Source organism: Elephas maximus, chromosome 1 (assembly GCF_024166365.1).
Source record: "Elephas maximus indicus isolate mEleMax1 chromosome 1, mEleMax1 primary haplotype, whole genome shotgun sequence".
NCBI lineage: Eukaryota > Metazoa > Chordata > Mammalia > Proboscidea > Elephantidae > Elephas > Elephas maximus.
The window spans coordinates 90,750,753-90,766,231 of record NC_064819.1 but is presented as its reverse complement, the minus strand read 5'-3'; the positions used below and the strand labels follow the sequence as shown (position 1 = coordinate 90,766,231).

The 15,479-nt window shown below is 45.6% G+C and overlaps 1 protein-coding gene across 2 annotated transcripts; it reads right to left on the bottom strand.

Moving 5' to 3' along the window:
* Positions 1 to 40: 40 nt before the first annotated feature.
* TRIM39 (tripartite motif containing 39) lies at positions 41 to 14,480 on the bottom strand. Of its 2 annotated transcripts, XM_049879009.1 has the most exons (8): positions 11,866 to 12,318; positions 10,739 to 10,834; positions 5,902 to 6,132; positions 4,495 to 4,517; positions 3,836 to 3,951; positions 2,861 to 3,045; positions 2,495 to 2,562; positions 41 to 119 (listed from the first exon to the last, which is right to left on the bottom strand). In XM_049879009.1, the coding sequence occupies exons 1-8, from the start codon at positions 12,316 to 12,318 to the stop codon at positions 95 to 97; spliced, it is 1,197 nt and encodes a 398-aa protein (XP_049734966.1). In that variant the 3' UTR covers positions 41 to 94. The 2 variants fall into 2 exon arrangements, with proteins under 2 accessions (XP_049734966.1, XP_049734883.1); XM_049878926.1 differs by lacking the exon at positions 41 to 119 and adding an exon at positions 14,396 to 14,480 and having other exon boundaries at positions 2,488 to 3,045; positions 11,866 to 12,325.
* Between the last annotated feature and the right edge of the window lie 999 nt (positions 14,481 to 15,479).

Sequence of the window (15,479 nt, the reverse complement as noted above, 5' to 3'; positions counted from 1 at the left end):
TCTCACAGACCCATTTGTTTGTAAAGCCATCCCCAGCAATCCCAGGGTCCCTGAGCTTTGCCTTCCGTCCAGTCTTCCTCAAGCCCCAAATCAGTTATACTGAGTAGAGACTAGAAAACCTGGTGGAGCAGAACATCTTAGACTTCTTAACATCTGCAGGACAAAAGATTGGTCTCTCCATGCAGATAGGTTTGGGAGACAGTTATGGCAATTATAACCAGTTAGACTGTGGTCCTGAAGCCAAAGGCAGATGCCTGAAAATCTACAGACGGAAGGAACAGTGACTATACATTCAAAAAGGCACTTGTGCCAGTGGGAGTCAAAGTGGGAAGCACCATGAGAGTGATGGAGAGAAGAGAGCTCCTGGCTCAGGAAAGCACAGGTTAGTCCCACTCCTGTCTACTTATCAAAGAAACGTACTTCCTGTTAGGCAGTTCTGGACACATAGCAGGGGATCCTCACTTGGTGAGTCAATGGTTCCTAATCCTAGTCTCAGACACTGGCTCACAGAGACCTATCGATAGCATCCCCTATCTGTGAAATGACACCCCACTCCCCACACAGTCATACACTTTACACCCCTACTTCTGACTTTTGTCTCCCATTTGTTCTGCTTGGCATCCTGTTTACCTCCTCTTCATAGTTAGTGCCTGCAAGCTCTTGAGGTCAGAAGCAGAAGGATGGAAGGGGCAGAATGGAGATGAACCCTGAGACAGGGAGAGGACAACATAGGTCAGGAGAGGTTACAGACGCTCTCTCCTAAGATTGCTGTCAGGCAGGTGCAGGAAACCGGTTCTCCAGCTCAGAGAGAGAAAGGAAATGGTTGAAACCTCCTCCAGGACGAGTTTCACAAGGATCCCCAGACTCAGCTGGGAGGAGTGTGTTTAAAAAGCAGATGCCCAGGCCCTCCCAAACCTTGATCATTCACTGAGGGTGAGACCCAGGAACATGCATTTTTAACACCCCAGTGATTCTTACAGACATCAATACCATGCCATTGCCAAATTACCACACAACACAGATCACTTCAGTGGGTCCTTTGCTCCATATTATTTCAACCAACCAAAGTATCTTGCCACAAAGAACCACAGTCAAGGCACAAAGGTAAGAGGAGAAGAGTGTGGACAAAGTCCTACTGAGGTGGGAGGAGGAGCTGAAATGCCCTCAGTAACTGAATTTCAGTCTCTTGTCCCAATCTTCTGTCAACTCTTGATTACCCAAGCAGAGATAATCCAAGTCATTTTAGTTTTGTTTGGCATGCATCACTTTACCTTTTTTTTTTTTTTTGACAGTATATGTACCCTGCAGCTGTTTATTTGGGCCTAATATTAAAATAATTTGCATTCTCAAAAGGGGAATGGCAAAGGGTGAACATCGGCAACAAACAAGCAAAAGGCTGGCTCTTCTGAATACGAGTTCCAGGCCAAGTGCACACAGGTGAAACTGAGTTGCCTATCTGGCCTTCCCTACATATACCACCCTTTTCTATCCAACCTCAGGGTGAGAATGACTCCATTACCTTTTTTCCTTTCTGGCTTGGACACCTCAGCCAGGTAACTGGACTGACAACTTGAGAATAAACTACTTAATAGCCTTCTTTAAGGCCAGGGCTTTAGTTAGAAACATCTTTCTCTTTCCTTAAATACCTTACCCTCTCCCTTCCCAGTTCTTTTGGGAAAGCAATGAAAGTGTACACGTGTCTGCAGAATCTCTTCCACCTTGTCTCTGGCGAGGAGCAAGGTGGCCAACTTCTTGGAGGCAACCAACTATATGGAGGCAGGCAATAAGTCAGCTCTGCTGAAAGGCTGGGCAGGGACCTAGGTTCTCCTGTTCTTTCTTCCCACCCTCTTTCCCTCTCCCTAATTCCCCGAGCACATTCCTACTTATGGCCAATCCTACTCATAATGGTAACTTTAGCCTGGGAATAGAAAACCAAAGAAACTCCCTTCCCTAACCTTTCTTCTACCCTTCTTAATGCCCAATCTCTGCCCCAGAAATACTTCCCCACTTCTAGAACCATGAGAGCAATGTCATTCATCATCATTCAACCTAGAGGTACACAGACCTCTATGATCTTACTCAAGAAACAAGACTATTAAGGGTTGAATAATCCCCTCAAAGGATATATGGGGCTTTCTGTTTCCTCCTCCAGTTTGAGGAAGACAGATTCCCCCTCATCGGCTTTTTGTTTCTGGAAAAGCCTCTCCTTCCTTCCCAAACCATCCTCGTGCCATAAAAAACCTGATGGACTTCAGGGGAGGCAATCCCCTGGGAACCAGCTCCTCACCCCGACAGTCAGGAGGAGGACGCATGTGCTCTCATCCCAGCCCAGCCCTACTCCTCCACACAAACCATCCTAGAAACCGAGGTGTTTCTCCTAGACGATTCAGGACTGGAACCAGGCAGACAGGACGACGTTCCAGCAGGACACTGGAAGGAAGGCCCACAGCTCTTGACCCTGCCTTACCCCAGTTATTTCCATGTCCCTACCTACCTGTCACTCCCAATCTGTAGGGGGCCTAATGGTAAGTGGCGCAGCATTCTTCCGACCGGCCCGGATGCCTGGATAGAAGAGGGGCCAAAGTTTCTCAGTAAAAGTGTCAGTGAAGGTGTAGATATGAGAACGGTCTGTGACGTTGTAAAAAGACAGCGTGCCAGCCTCATAGTCTAAGAATATGCCAACCCGCTTGGGTTTCACCTTGATGTGCAAAGGGGTAAAAGGCGTGGTAGTGGCCGCATATTTGTCCCCATTCCACAGCCGCACCCGCCAGTAGCCAGTCTCAGGGAGTGGAGTTAGCTCGCCCTTTCGGCTCACGGAGTCCTGGCACACACCCACTGCCCAGTGGGTCTTGTCGCCCACCTCCACCTCCCAGTAGTGTCGACCTGAAGTGAAACCCTCTGTAGCCAGGACACAAGGGTAGAAGGTGAAACGCCGTGGTGTGTCAGGGAGGTCCCGGAGTCTTGTCTCCACGAACTTGACACTCTTACGATCTTCCGACAAGACTAGGTTAGGATGAGCAGTCTCAGGGTCCAGGGTCACGTCCGCTGGCGGGAGAAGCCAGAGTGGGGAGCTAGATGAGGATGGGAATAGCTAATCACCCCTGCCTCACTCTTTCAGCCTGCCTTTACACAGCCTGTTCTCACAAAGGTTCCCAGAACATCATGGTTTGGTTAACTTTCTCAATCCAGGATGTCACCTAAGAGAGAGGAGGGAACAGTGGCTTCACTCTTCACCTTGACCCTAATATAAACAGATAATGATCTCTTGACTCTGTAAGGGAAGGTGGTCTAAGGTTCCACCCTCGTCTCTCGCCATCCCCCTCTGACATCATCTACTTCACTGTGTGGGGAAGAGCTAGGCACAGTTGAGGGCCAGGAAGAATGCAATGTGTTAAGGATAGAGAGCAAGGCAGCATTAAGGTCTAGGGAGAGTGACCCTGTGTCTGCTTTCCTGGAACAGTCTGGTTTATACCTATTTTCTCTGAATAAATATTAATGGCACTACATTTCACTCTAAAGACTGTTCCAATTTAGATACTAAATTATATGGTCACTCTGATGAGTTAAATAGTGTGACTCTATGGTCACACCATTTAACTTCTCTGGGTGCCTATTTAGAAATATACGGACATATGAGCACATGATACCTAAAGCTTCCTCTCACTTGATTTCTATGACTCAATGGTGAGTGACACTGAAAGCCAGGTAAAGGGGTGGGGTGAGTGTGAGCATAGAAAGTGACAGAGGGGTAACTGAAGCCCAGATGAGGTAGGACCTAAGGATTTTCTTTTGCCTGCTGATCCCCTCTGCTAGTTTTCTTTTGGGAGCAACTTACCAATGAGCTGTTTAAGGATCTTCCTCAAGGCAAAGTACTGTCGGGGGAAATTGCTGAAGTTCTTCTCCAGCTCTATGGATACGGAAGTTACCTCCATGGTCTTCACTTTCTCACATCTAGGAGGGGTAAGGAGATAGGGGAAGAGAGGGCAGGGTCAGGGGAAAGCTCTAGCCAAGTACATACTCGGATGTTTTCATTTTTAGGGCGAAGCTAAAATTTTCCATCTTCCCACTTTCTTCCCCTTCCCTGAAGACAAGCACTTGCCTACTTCTTTCTTTTACCAATTTATGGAGAGCCATATAGTCCCCTGGACAGAGCCTTACCTTGAGAATGAGTCTCAGAACATTCTAGGGGTATTTTTCTATTTTGTGCATAAATGATAAACACAGATCTCCATCCCCCAACCCCTTCCTCCTTACATCCTGTTTGGACACTATTATACCCCACAGGACAGAATGGAATCTAGTTTTACATTATCATTCTCCTTACCAAGGAAGTCCCAGTGATTTGCCCTCTGGCTTCACAGGGCGAGGAACCTATTTCCACATCCCACCCAGATATTGTATGGCTACCCTATCCTTGCTCCTCTGACTCTACTGCACCCCTAGTCTCTAAGCCAAGACCTAACTCACTCAAGAGAAATACAGGAGATAACTTACTTTTCCAAGGTACTTTTGACATCCTAGAGGGAAGGAGAAAAGAAAGCAATATTGGTCCTGGTATTCAAGTGTTCTGAAGGCAAAAGATTCAACCATCCCCCAGAAAGTTCTAGATCTATAAAATAGACACAGGGCAAACTAAGGGACAGGATCCAAGGAGAAGACCACCAGAGGAACTCGAGTGCATCTCTCCTAACCGAATCCCCACTTTCAGCTCTGGTCATCAAGAAGCTTGGTAATTTATGTCACTTCCAAATGGTTTCCTATGTATTTGTCTTTGTTCCTCAGTGACACTGGGAGCTCCCTGCAGGGGACAGGAATTGTGTGTCAGCTCTTTACTCTGCCTCCCAAGTACCAACCGCAGAGTCCAATCCCCTTGAGGGACTGAATTCCAAACTGGTGGCATAGGAATGAGTCACAATTTACTGTTGTGGTTTGGTATCCCCCCTCTGGTATTAGTAACCAAACATTGATAACTGTGTGTCAGTCTCTGATTTGAGAATACCTGGGGTCCAGAACAAAAGAAGACAAATCTCTCCTCCCCCACAAGATCTTCCAGTTTAATGTGGAAGGCAGAACACATATACACGAAAGGACACAAGAATAAATACCAGGCAATACATAACATGCACATAAATGTACAATAAAGCCTCACTGATTCAAATGCTGGTACTGTCATCTCTAAAAGAAATATGTTTCCTACAGTCTGGCTAACACCATTAATCTACCTAAGAAAACAAATTCTTTCAAACATTTTAGAGGCACTGTTTGCGTATCAGAGAAGCCCTGGTGGCAAAGTGGTTAAAGTGCGCAGTTGCTAAGTGCAAGTTGGCAGTTTGAACCCCCCAGCTGCTCTGAGGGAGAAAGATGTGGCAGTCTGCTTCCATAAAGGTTTACAGTCTTGGAAACTCTATGGGGCAGTTGTACTCTGTCCTCTGGGTTGCTATGAGTCAGAATCAACTGAAGGCAGTGGCCGTTTTTTTGATTTGTGGATCAAAAGCAGTATATTATTACACATAATTTCAAGTATCCTTGAAACTATGTTTCTCATTTTCTTTTCAGCACTAGATAAATCAAGTTCCAGGACTTAAAAGTAGTGGTAATTGTGTTTGCAAAATTTTTAATGCACAGTTTTTCACTAATTCAGAATAGACTTCCCATCTTTCAAAATAGTAAATTTCTTTGGTTCAAATTAAGCACATAATTGTTAATAAGGCTTAAGAACAGAGAAATGATGGAAGACATCAGAGAAGCCTTTTCAGTAGAAGATCCTTCGAGCATGTCTAGAAGAAAGAATGGGGTTTAGAGCAGCAGAGCAGAAGGGTGACAATCCAGGGCCACTACAACGGCCTGTGCAAAGCTGGATTGTGGTCAACCTGAGGGGCTACACAGGGGCAAAGGGCGAACCTTAAGCATCTCGAAGCCCGACTGTAAGCACTTGCCCTCCACCTCAGCAGCCAAGTGGGCCAGGTCCCGGCGCTTGTCCCCAAGGTGAGCAGCATTTTCTCGGAGACGCTGCAGAATATCCTGTTCCTCCTCCTCCAGTCGTGAAAGCAACACCTGCTGTTCTTCATCCAACCGCCTATGAAGCTCCTCAAACTCCGTTAGGATCTGCTGCCGGCGACTCTCCACCAGTCTCTGAGGACAGAGGGAGGAGGATGTTACAACAGCAGGGTCAGTGGGGTGTGAGGAGCTCTCCTCCCACCCACCATGTATATGAATTAAAAAACTCACAAAGACACTGGAAATACTTTAATAAGACACTTGGTTTTCTCTTTTCTCTTGGAATTTCCTTTTGTAAAGAATGGATCCATCCTGACTGTCACCCCCTGCCCCTACTGACGATTTAGCATAGTGAAGACCATTGAGGAAATTTTTAAAAAAGTAGAAATTAAAAAAAAAAATTACTTTATGAAATAAACTTCTAAAAAAGTTTTTTTTTTTTTTTATGTTTTAATAAAATGCATTCAGGACATCAGAACTCAATACTATGATGACATGTACTATTCAGATATTTCAGAGAGAACTCTCTCTCTGCTACTGTCCAACTCTAAAGTTCCAGTTAACGCAATCTGTCAAGAAAAGGAAAGTATAAATATTGAAAAGTTAGAGATAAGATTGTCATTACTTGTCATATTGCAAGACATCTACCTGATAAAAACCAGAGAACCAACTGGAAAGGAATCAGTAAGAGTTTTTGTAATGGGTTGTTACAAAACATATATGCAGATTTCAGGGCTAAACCAAAACACAAACCAAACCCAGTGCTGTCAAGTTGATTCCGACTCATAGCGACCCTATAGGACAGAGTAGAACTGCCCCATAGAGTTTCCAAGGAGAGCCTGGCGGATTCGAACTGCTGACCCTTTGGTTAGCAGCCGTAACACTTAACCACTATGCCACCAGGGTTTCCATTTCAGGGCTAAGCCTGTTAAATAGCTTCAAGTCACTTCACAGAATTGGCAGTTCCCACCCAAGAACGGGTTCCAGAAGATTTCTGGTAAATTAGTTGCCTAAATTTGAAACATGCTTTCACTAAACCAGAACACAGGCTTAAACCTATTAACATTCCTGAATCTGATAACTTTTTTGTTGGCTGCTGACTAGTTGATTTCTACTCATGGCAGCCCCATGTGTGCAGAGTGGAACTGCTCCACAGGGTTTTCAAGGCTGTGGTTATCCAGAAGCAGATCACCAGGCCTATCTTTCAAGGCACTTCTAGGTGGGTTAGAACCATCAACCTTTTGGCTAATAGTTGAGTGCTTAACTATTTGCACAACTCAGGAACTCTTGAAATCTGGTATCATAATACAGGATTCTAAAACACCAGCCATACCCATTGTGAGCATTAATCCTTCAGCACAGCCTCCCTTCTGTGCCTCCACCTTACCAACAAGTGATGTCCCCAAAGAATTGGAGAAGCTTCTTTTGACTGACAGGGAGGGATTAACCCAAGAGTGAAGCAAAATAAGAAGCAGAGACTGGGACTCCAGAAGGCAGAGGAAGGTAGGGACTAGAAGGCAGGGCTGAGGGTGAAGAGAGAGTGAAGATGAAAGCCAGGGCTAGGCTTTACAGTCTTGACATCTCAGGGTTTCAGGCTAGTTCCCAGCTGAGGCTGACTAGCTCCAGTTCTCTAGTCACTTGCTGCTTTCTTTCCCACTGCTGTCTTCTCAAGTGCACTTTAAAACAGAATATGCTCTCCAAACATTTGCTCTGAAAGTAAAACACAACGGCCTTCTTCTCTTCTCTTTCTTTCCTTCCTTCATTTTGAGAAATGATGTGTGGGGAGACATTTCAGATTCAAAGCCACAGTAAATAGGAAGCTAAAAGGCTCTCCCTCTTATAAATCCATCATTCTTTCTCTTTTCACTCTGTATCTGTTGGGCAGTGATTTGTAACGAGGGTGTTATCCTCTCTTAAGGACATTTTGGAAATTAGGAGTATTTTTTCAGGCTGTTATGGTTGGGGGTGCTCCTGACAAGGATGCTAGCAGTCCTGCAATTTGTGAGACAATCCCACACAACCAACTGTTCTACACCATCTCCTAGTGTTTTGCTGGATATTCAAAATGTAAGCCTGAACTTGAGTACCATCTTAAACACAGAGTAATTCTTAATATACCATGTAACGCCCCCCCTCTTCCAAAATGTCCCTAGGAGGTGGTAGCACCCTCATTTAAAACGACCGCCCTACAAACAGAATGAAAAGAGAAGGGATGATGGGTTTATAAGAGGGAGAGCCTTTTAGCTTCCTACTTACCATGGCTATGAATCTGAAACTTCTACCCACACGTCACCTCTAAAAAAGGAAGAAGGAAAGAAAGGAGAAGAGGACAATGTTCTACTTTCAGGGCAAATGTTGTGAGATCATATTCTGTTCCAAAGTGCATGTGAGAAGTGCACCTGTAACTACCTGATAAAACTCAGGAAGGGTGTATTTTGTCTTCCTGAGAGCTTTACCAAAAGCTATTTATCATTTTGAAAAATCATGTCACCAAGAGCTAAGCTGCTTCTGGTGTCTGAGTTGACATTACCATGTTACCTCAGTCTGAATTTGTATTTGTTGTGTTAATAATTTCTCATAAGACACAAGAGTATAATTACATTGTAGTGTCTTTCCCTGTCTATTAATATACTGCAGTTTGTTATAAATTACTTTCCTTTTACTGTTCTGTTATATTGTATTGTACTATATTATGATAGTATTTTTTTTTAATTCTTTAAGTAAATAGATTTTTAATCTATAATTTTCATTTAGTATAGTTAATTACAAATTATTTTTAATAGGGGTATTGGGTCTGATTCTGGAGGTACAAATGAGGGAGAAATGGATGGAGAGAGGGAGGAGAATTCAAATAATCACAAAAGGAATGTTGGTGGTAGTTTCAGAGATCACTGAGATGATAATTTACCTTTTTAAAAGCACCATAGCTCTGTTCAAGGATGAACAAGTGAACAAGGTTTCCAAAAATTTTATTCTCCTCCCTAACCCCCACTACCAAGAAGGTGAGCAACAGGAAGAGGACAGTTAGTGACTGAGACTAAACTTCATTTTCATATATTTTAAGTTTTTCAGGAGCCCTCCAAAGGAATAAAAGATTTTTGAAGTTCACCTTGGCAATCAAAATTAATTTTTTAAAAATTCACATGCTTGCTTTGTTCAAATGTATAAAGGACTAAAGTAATAATATTTCCTTCTGTTGGAATGTGGTGATTCATTAAAAAACAAAACATTGTACTATTTTAAAACCTGTGTTAAACTTCCGGTGATCCCTAAATCTCAACCCCACACACTCATTATTTCTCCGGAAGCCTTTACTTAGGCCAAATCTCTATGCTGTGTACTTACAAACTTGCACCTGTGCTTTCTGTGACATTACCTATTTTCTCTACTTGACTGTAAGCTCAAGGAAGGCAGGGACCTCTGATCATCACTGTACCCTAGTACCAAATACTGAGCTTGGCCTATATGAACGGTTTAATAAATATTAGCTAATTCACAGAGGACTGGTATCCCTGGTTTTGCCACTTACTGGCTGTATGATTTTGGATTAGTTACTTCAAGTTTGTTTTTCCTCCTGTGTAAACTGGGGGCAAGAGCACCTACCCTACGGGGTAGCTAAGTTCACCCTTGCCGAAGATGAGCTCCAGGACCTCCTTCTCTTTGTCTTGTAACATCTCTATGTCCCACTTACCCCAATCTTGGCCTGAATTCTTAGAACTGTAATCTAGGGAAAACCCTGAGACCTAATATAAAATTTTGTGAATTAGGAACATCATGGGCATCTAATGAAGTAATGCACAGGACTCAATAAATATCAGTTACTATCACTGCTACAGGAGCCCTAGTGGCACAGTGGTCAAAGTGCTCAACTGCTAACCAAAAAGTTGGCAGTTTGAACCCACCAGCCACTCTGAGGGAGAAAGATGTGGCAGTCTGCTTCCATAAAGATTTACAGCCTTGGAAACTCTATGGGGCAGTTGTACTCTGTCCTACAGGGTCGCTGTGAGTTGGAATCGACTTAAGGCCAACGGGTAGTTGTTCCTTCTACTAATATTACTACCCAATAGAAGAAATAAGGCAGATACTGAAATACTATAGTACAAGCTTGAATATGGTAATCTTATGAAAAAATGCAAAACAGTATGAAAATTAAGGAAGTTCATTTCTGAAGAGTCAAGAAAAACTGTAAGAAGTACCTTTCATCCTGAGATCTGAAGGACAGATAGGATACTATGGGTGGAGGGTAGGAAGGGGAAGAATTTCTAGGAATGAACAACATCAGCTAGAATACTTGAGCTTACTTGAGTCAAAAGAATGTCGTCCTAATGTCACTGGGCAGTTCTTCTGTCAGCTCTTGGTCAGCCCTGTCTCCCTTTTTCCCCAGTGAATCTTCTAAATTCTCCTCTCCTCGATCCCTCTAAGAAACTCTTATCCTAGCATCCTCAACAAAGAGCTTCCCTTCCTGCTATAAAGACAAATGAGACCAACAGACATGAATTTCCTCAGCTTGTCAGATACAAGATGTTCTGTCTGTCCTTCACCTCTTATATCCTTCTCCTTAATTCATAACAAGTTATTTATGGGCAATATTCAATGACAATCAAACCTTGTAAAATATCACCAATTTTGAGAGAATAGCATTTTTCTAGTGAATCAGAACTGGTGGATTATTTAGTCTGTGGTTAATTGTCTGTTAGGAAAAGACCTGCAGAGCAGCCCAAATGTAACAGCTTGCCTGTACCTTGAGCTCTCCAGGCTTTTTCTCCTCAGAGGACTTGCAGCGGGTGATATCCTGCAGCTTCTGCTCCAGGGGGTCCAGGCACTTCTGTAGCTTTTCCTGAGGGGAGGGGGAGGCAGTGGGAAGGTAACAATCGGGGTTGGCTAGCACATGCTTCATTCAGAGGTCAATCCATTTGTTTGCTTATTACCCATCTCACCATCACTTGATCCAACTCCCTTACTTGCCTGTCATTTGGGTGTCAATTTCTTACTGGTCCCTTCTGCCACCAACCTATCCAAGTTATCTCTGCTCACCCAACTTTCTTCTCACTCTCGTAGCTTTCCAACAGGCACCAACCTCTGTGTCCTTCCCCAATCCTGTCCATTTTCTTACAGTATGTAACTGCCTATTGCTGTCAAAGTGACCTTCTGTACCCTGGTATCCTTCTTTAAACCTGTCCTTCCATCCAACTCTGACCACCTATAAAAATAATAAAATCTTCATTGCTTATACTGTAAATTACCTCAAATCTTGTTTCCAACATTATTTAGCAAAGTAAGTGACAACATGCTAAGACAATGAAATCTCTAATTCCCATAACTCAAATATCTACCATGTCCCAGGAGCAAGTTATACCAGATGCTATGTTATCCATTACTAGAGAAGATGCAAACAACAGACTAGTTCAGCATGGACTGGGGATTATCAGTCTAAAGAAGTGGTATTACCTACTCCGAATACATGGGAAATAAGGGGTATTCTGAGCAAGGGGAGAGAACGAGGAAACCAGACCACTGTTCAATTCTTCCTAAGTTAGATCTTCTCCATGTGGTTTCATTCATTTATGAAAAATATAACACGTCCCAAGATCACACATACAGACATTCACACTTAAGACTCAAATGTGTTGCAAAAGTCAAGAGTATAATTCTGGATCCTCCATACCACTGCTCTTCATACTTGAGGATAATTGAGTTGATCAGGAGTACCTTGGGCCCCCAGTGTGTGTAGCTCTGAGAGGATCACAGAGTGAAGACCAGATGCAGTCTTGCTCTCAAGGAATTTATAATCCTCTACTCAGGGAGTCTCCCATCCACCGCTGCTTCGCCCTCTTTCCCCATGTTGGTATCATGCATCTGGTTCCCCACCTTGTACTCCTGTGTGGCATCGTCCAGCGGCACGACGGTGTGGACTCGGTGTGTGTGGGAAATTGCACATATCAAACATACAGGCTCCTGGTCCTCATAGCAGAAGAGGTTGAGGGCCTCATGGTGCTGGGGGCAGAGGCTCTCATCCCGGATCTTCCTCTTGACAGCCTGGAGCTGCTTGGCAATTTCTACCATGCTGCCTAGTTGCCGATTGGGTCGGAGACTGCGGTAGCGGGACGTTTTTCGACACACAGGACAAGGGAAGTCCCTCTCCAGGTCCTCCCACCAGCGTGTGATGCAAGCTTTGCAGAAGTTGTGCCCACACTCAATGATGACAGGCTCCTTCAGGTACTCCAGGCACACAGAGCAGCTTGCCTCCACCTGTAAGTTCTCCAGAGCTGCAGCTGTGGATGCTGCAGAGGCCCCAGCCTCTAACAGACCCGTCTCTGCCATTATTTAACTTGGGGATAGGAGGAGGGGCAGAGAAAAGAAAAATATTAGTTGGAGGTTTAATTTTCTTGCATCCCTGGCCTGACATTTACTCTCATATTAAACCCTACACCCACTTTTAACCCATCTTGGTATTCTCCATCTTTCCCCCCACTTGATTCAACCTCTCTTTTCTTTCTCCATTTCCAAATTTTACTCCCAACTATCAACCTAATCTTTTTTTCCCCCTCTTCAGCAAACTGACACTCATCCCTCAATATTTCCCGTCTGCTTTCTCTTGTTAAAAACAGAGGTTTCTTCCTACCTTAGCCCAATATACTCCTAATCAGGTTCATCCCATTTGTATCTTAGAACCAATTAGTTCCAGACCAATGTATCCCCAGCTTGATATATTTTTCTTATAGATGAGAAAGGAGTTTGAGAAACTGCAAACTGCCATAAAAGTCAAAGTATTAATAAAGCCTAATCTTGATTCCCTGACACTCTTCTCTCATTCTTTCAAAGGGTAATAAATGGAATGGGTTAGGTGAGGGTAACAATCTCCTTTTTAAAGGAAAGTTTGAAATTATTCTTTTATCAGACTAGCCTAGAGAAAATTCTTGAAATGAAATGACTCACACAACATCCCACTTCTATTTGTGGGCATTTGGACAGTTGGAACTGCTGAAAAATGATAAATTTATGGCAACTATACTAAAGGGTACGTTATTGAGTTCAAACCAATAACCTTTTAAAAAGAGGGCTGATAAGTCTACTGTAAATATTGAGCAATGACTGCAGTCTTTCAAGATAGCTATTCATAATTAATTCCCTGGACATACTGTGTCTTCAACTAATAGGTTCTGGAGTGGTTGGGGATTAAGAGAAAGAAAGTAAATAGGCAATCAAAATCTCCCTCAAGTGATGCCTCAAAAGAACTGGAAATGCAGCAAAGAGATTTATAAAGCAGAAGGCTGGTCCCCTACTCCATCCGTAGAATGGCAACACTTTTATCCAGAAGTTAAGTTCATTTGTTTATCCCTATATCCACACTGCACATCCATCACCCCGAGGGATCCAATGGAAGGAAGGAAATTCAGCAGATCTATGTGCTGAGATAGATGTGGCCATGAAATGAATTGGGCTAACAACTATTAACAATTATACAGGGTTGCTATGAGTTGGAATCAACTCAGCGGCAACAGGTTTGGTTTTGATATACTGACAGTACATACGACAGTGTTTAATTTGGAATAGGGACTCAATAACTTAACTGAACTAGAATTTTCCCCCCAACGTTAGATGAGTTCTGTCAGATGAGTTTTCTCTAACCACGGGAATCCAATTTTGACTGGTGACCTGCCCTTTCCCCAATCTTCTTGGAAACTAAGTGGCCTTCTCACCTGAAGTGAGTTGAATTACATGCAGTTAAGGGCCAGGACAGACCTAGACTGGCAAAGAAAACGGAACAGTGGTGTGAAAGACAGATGGATAAAGGGTCTGGGAAATATGGAGAGGACTCAGAGCTCGCCTGAGGCCTCGCTTGCCTGTGGGTTAGTCCTTCCCCTCTCTCTATTCCTCGTGTTTCAGTGGAAGGGCAAACTTCAGGGACGTCCTCATTGTGTTTCTACCACTGTCCAAGGTCCCATCTTGCAACCCTCTCCTGAGCGCTGTCCACAACTCTGTCCCACCCCCGTCTCCATCTTCTCCCGCCAGATCTGGCGCAAGAGATTGGAGAGTGGGGTGAAGAAACGTCGTGCCTGGCAGGGGAAGGAAGGACGCGTGTCTAGGTTTGGAGGTGTGACGTTAAGGTGGGATGCCGGCCGCTATGACGCAGCCGAGATCGGCGGTGACGGCTCAGTTTCACCGCGGGAGGCGAGCGGCAGCGGGACGGGGGAACGGCGGGGTAGCCAAGCAACGCCGGACGCGCTGACGTCGCCGGGGCGGCAAAACGTCCGCCCGGGCCTGAGGCGGGCGGAGGCAGCTGTAGTTACGTGCAGGGGGCCGGTGACGCAGTCGCGGGTCACTAGGACGCGGCAGGCGGAGCCGGCCGGCCGGGACAGGCCCCGGGGCACGGGCGCGGCGGCGGGACGGCACCTACCTTCCCGGCTTCGGGTCCGGGAGTGCGGGGCGCGGAGCCACCGGAGCGCTGCCTCCCTCCTTCCTCCTCCCCCCGCCCCGCAGCGCGACACACAATACTCGCCGGAAGCGGAAGCCGCGCCGCGCGGAGAGGCTCCTGTCGAAGTCGGGTGGCTGGAGGCGGTCGCGTGAGGGCTTAGCGGTCCCTGCGGAAGAAGGAGGAATGGGGCCGTAGGTGAGACCCGGCAGGAGGCGTCAAGGGCGTAAAGGGACCCTGAGGGGCAGTTGGCTGAGATGCCGGCGTCCAGGTGACCAGAAGAATCCGCTGGAGAAAAAGGGTCGCGCATGCGCATGGTTGAATCCTGAAGCCCATTGTCCGCAGGGCGCCGGACGGGATCCGGGGCAGGAACAGCTCTCCCGTCCAGGCTGCGGCCCGGGCTTTGGTCTGGCTTGGTGGGTCCTTGGGGGGGGGGTCAGGAACGGTAGGGCAAGGGCAGGTTGGTGTGGTCCAGCCACACTTTTCCTCTCTTTAAGCCAGTCCGGGAGAAAGTGCTAGTTGAGGTGGCGTCCAGTTACGTGGCGGACCTGCAGGTCTCTGCTAGGACGTCACTTCCGACTGGTTGAGAGTCAGTCTTTTGAGTTCTCTAAGCCGAGTGCTTCAAAAGCTCTTCGTCCAGCCCCTGCTTTGTTGGGTTTGTCGAAATGATCTGCTTCTGTCGCTAGAATGAGAGTCCAGACAGCGGTGGTACCAAGTCTCTGCTGTTCACTTTTTTATCCTCAGCTCCTCGCTCGGGGCCGACCGATGCAAACGCTCCGTAAACTCTAGTTAACTTGATGAGACCCAGTGCCCGTTCTTTGCACGTCTGGGACTGTGATTTGCGTTTCTCCGCTTGTTCGGGGACTCCAGGCTTTGCATTTTAGCCTTCCTTTCTCCTGCAGTTGGAAGCTCCGCAGGCACGTGACTTTGGAGGAAGGGGGTGAGGTGATGGGGCTGAGGAGGAGTCTGCTGGGTAGAGGTGTGATGGGTCTGGGGGAGGACTCCTTCCGGAGGAGTAGGCGCTGGCTAGAGAGGTGTGATAGGGCTGGGGAGGAGTCCTCTGGGTAGA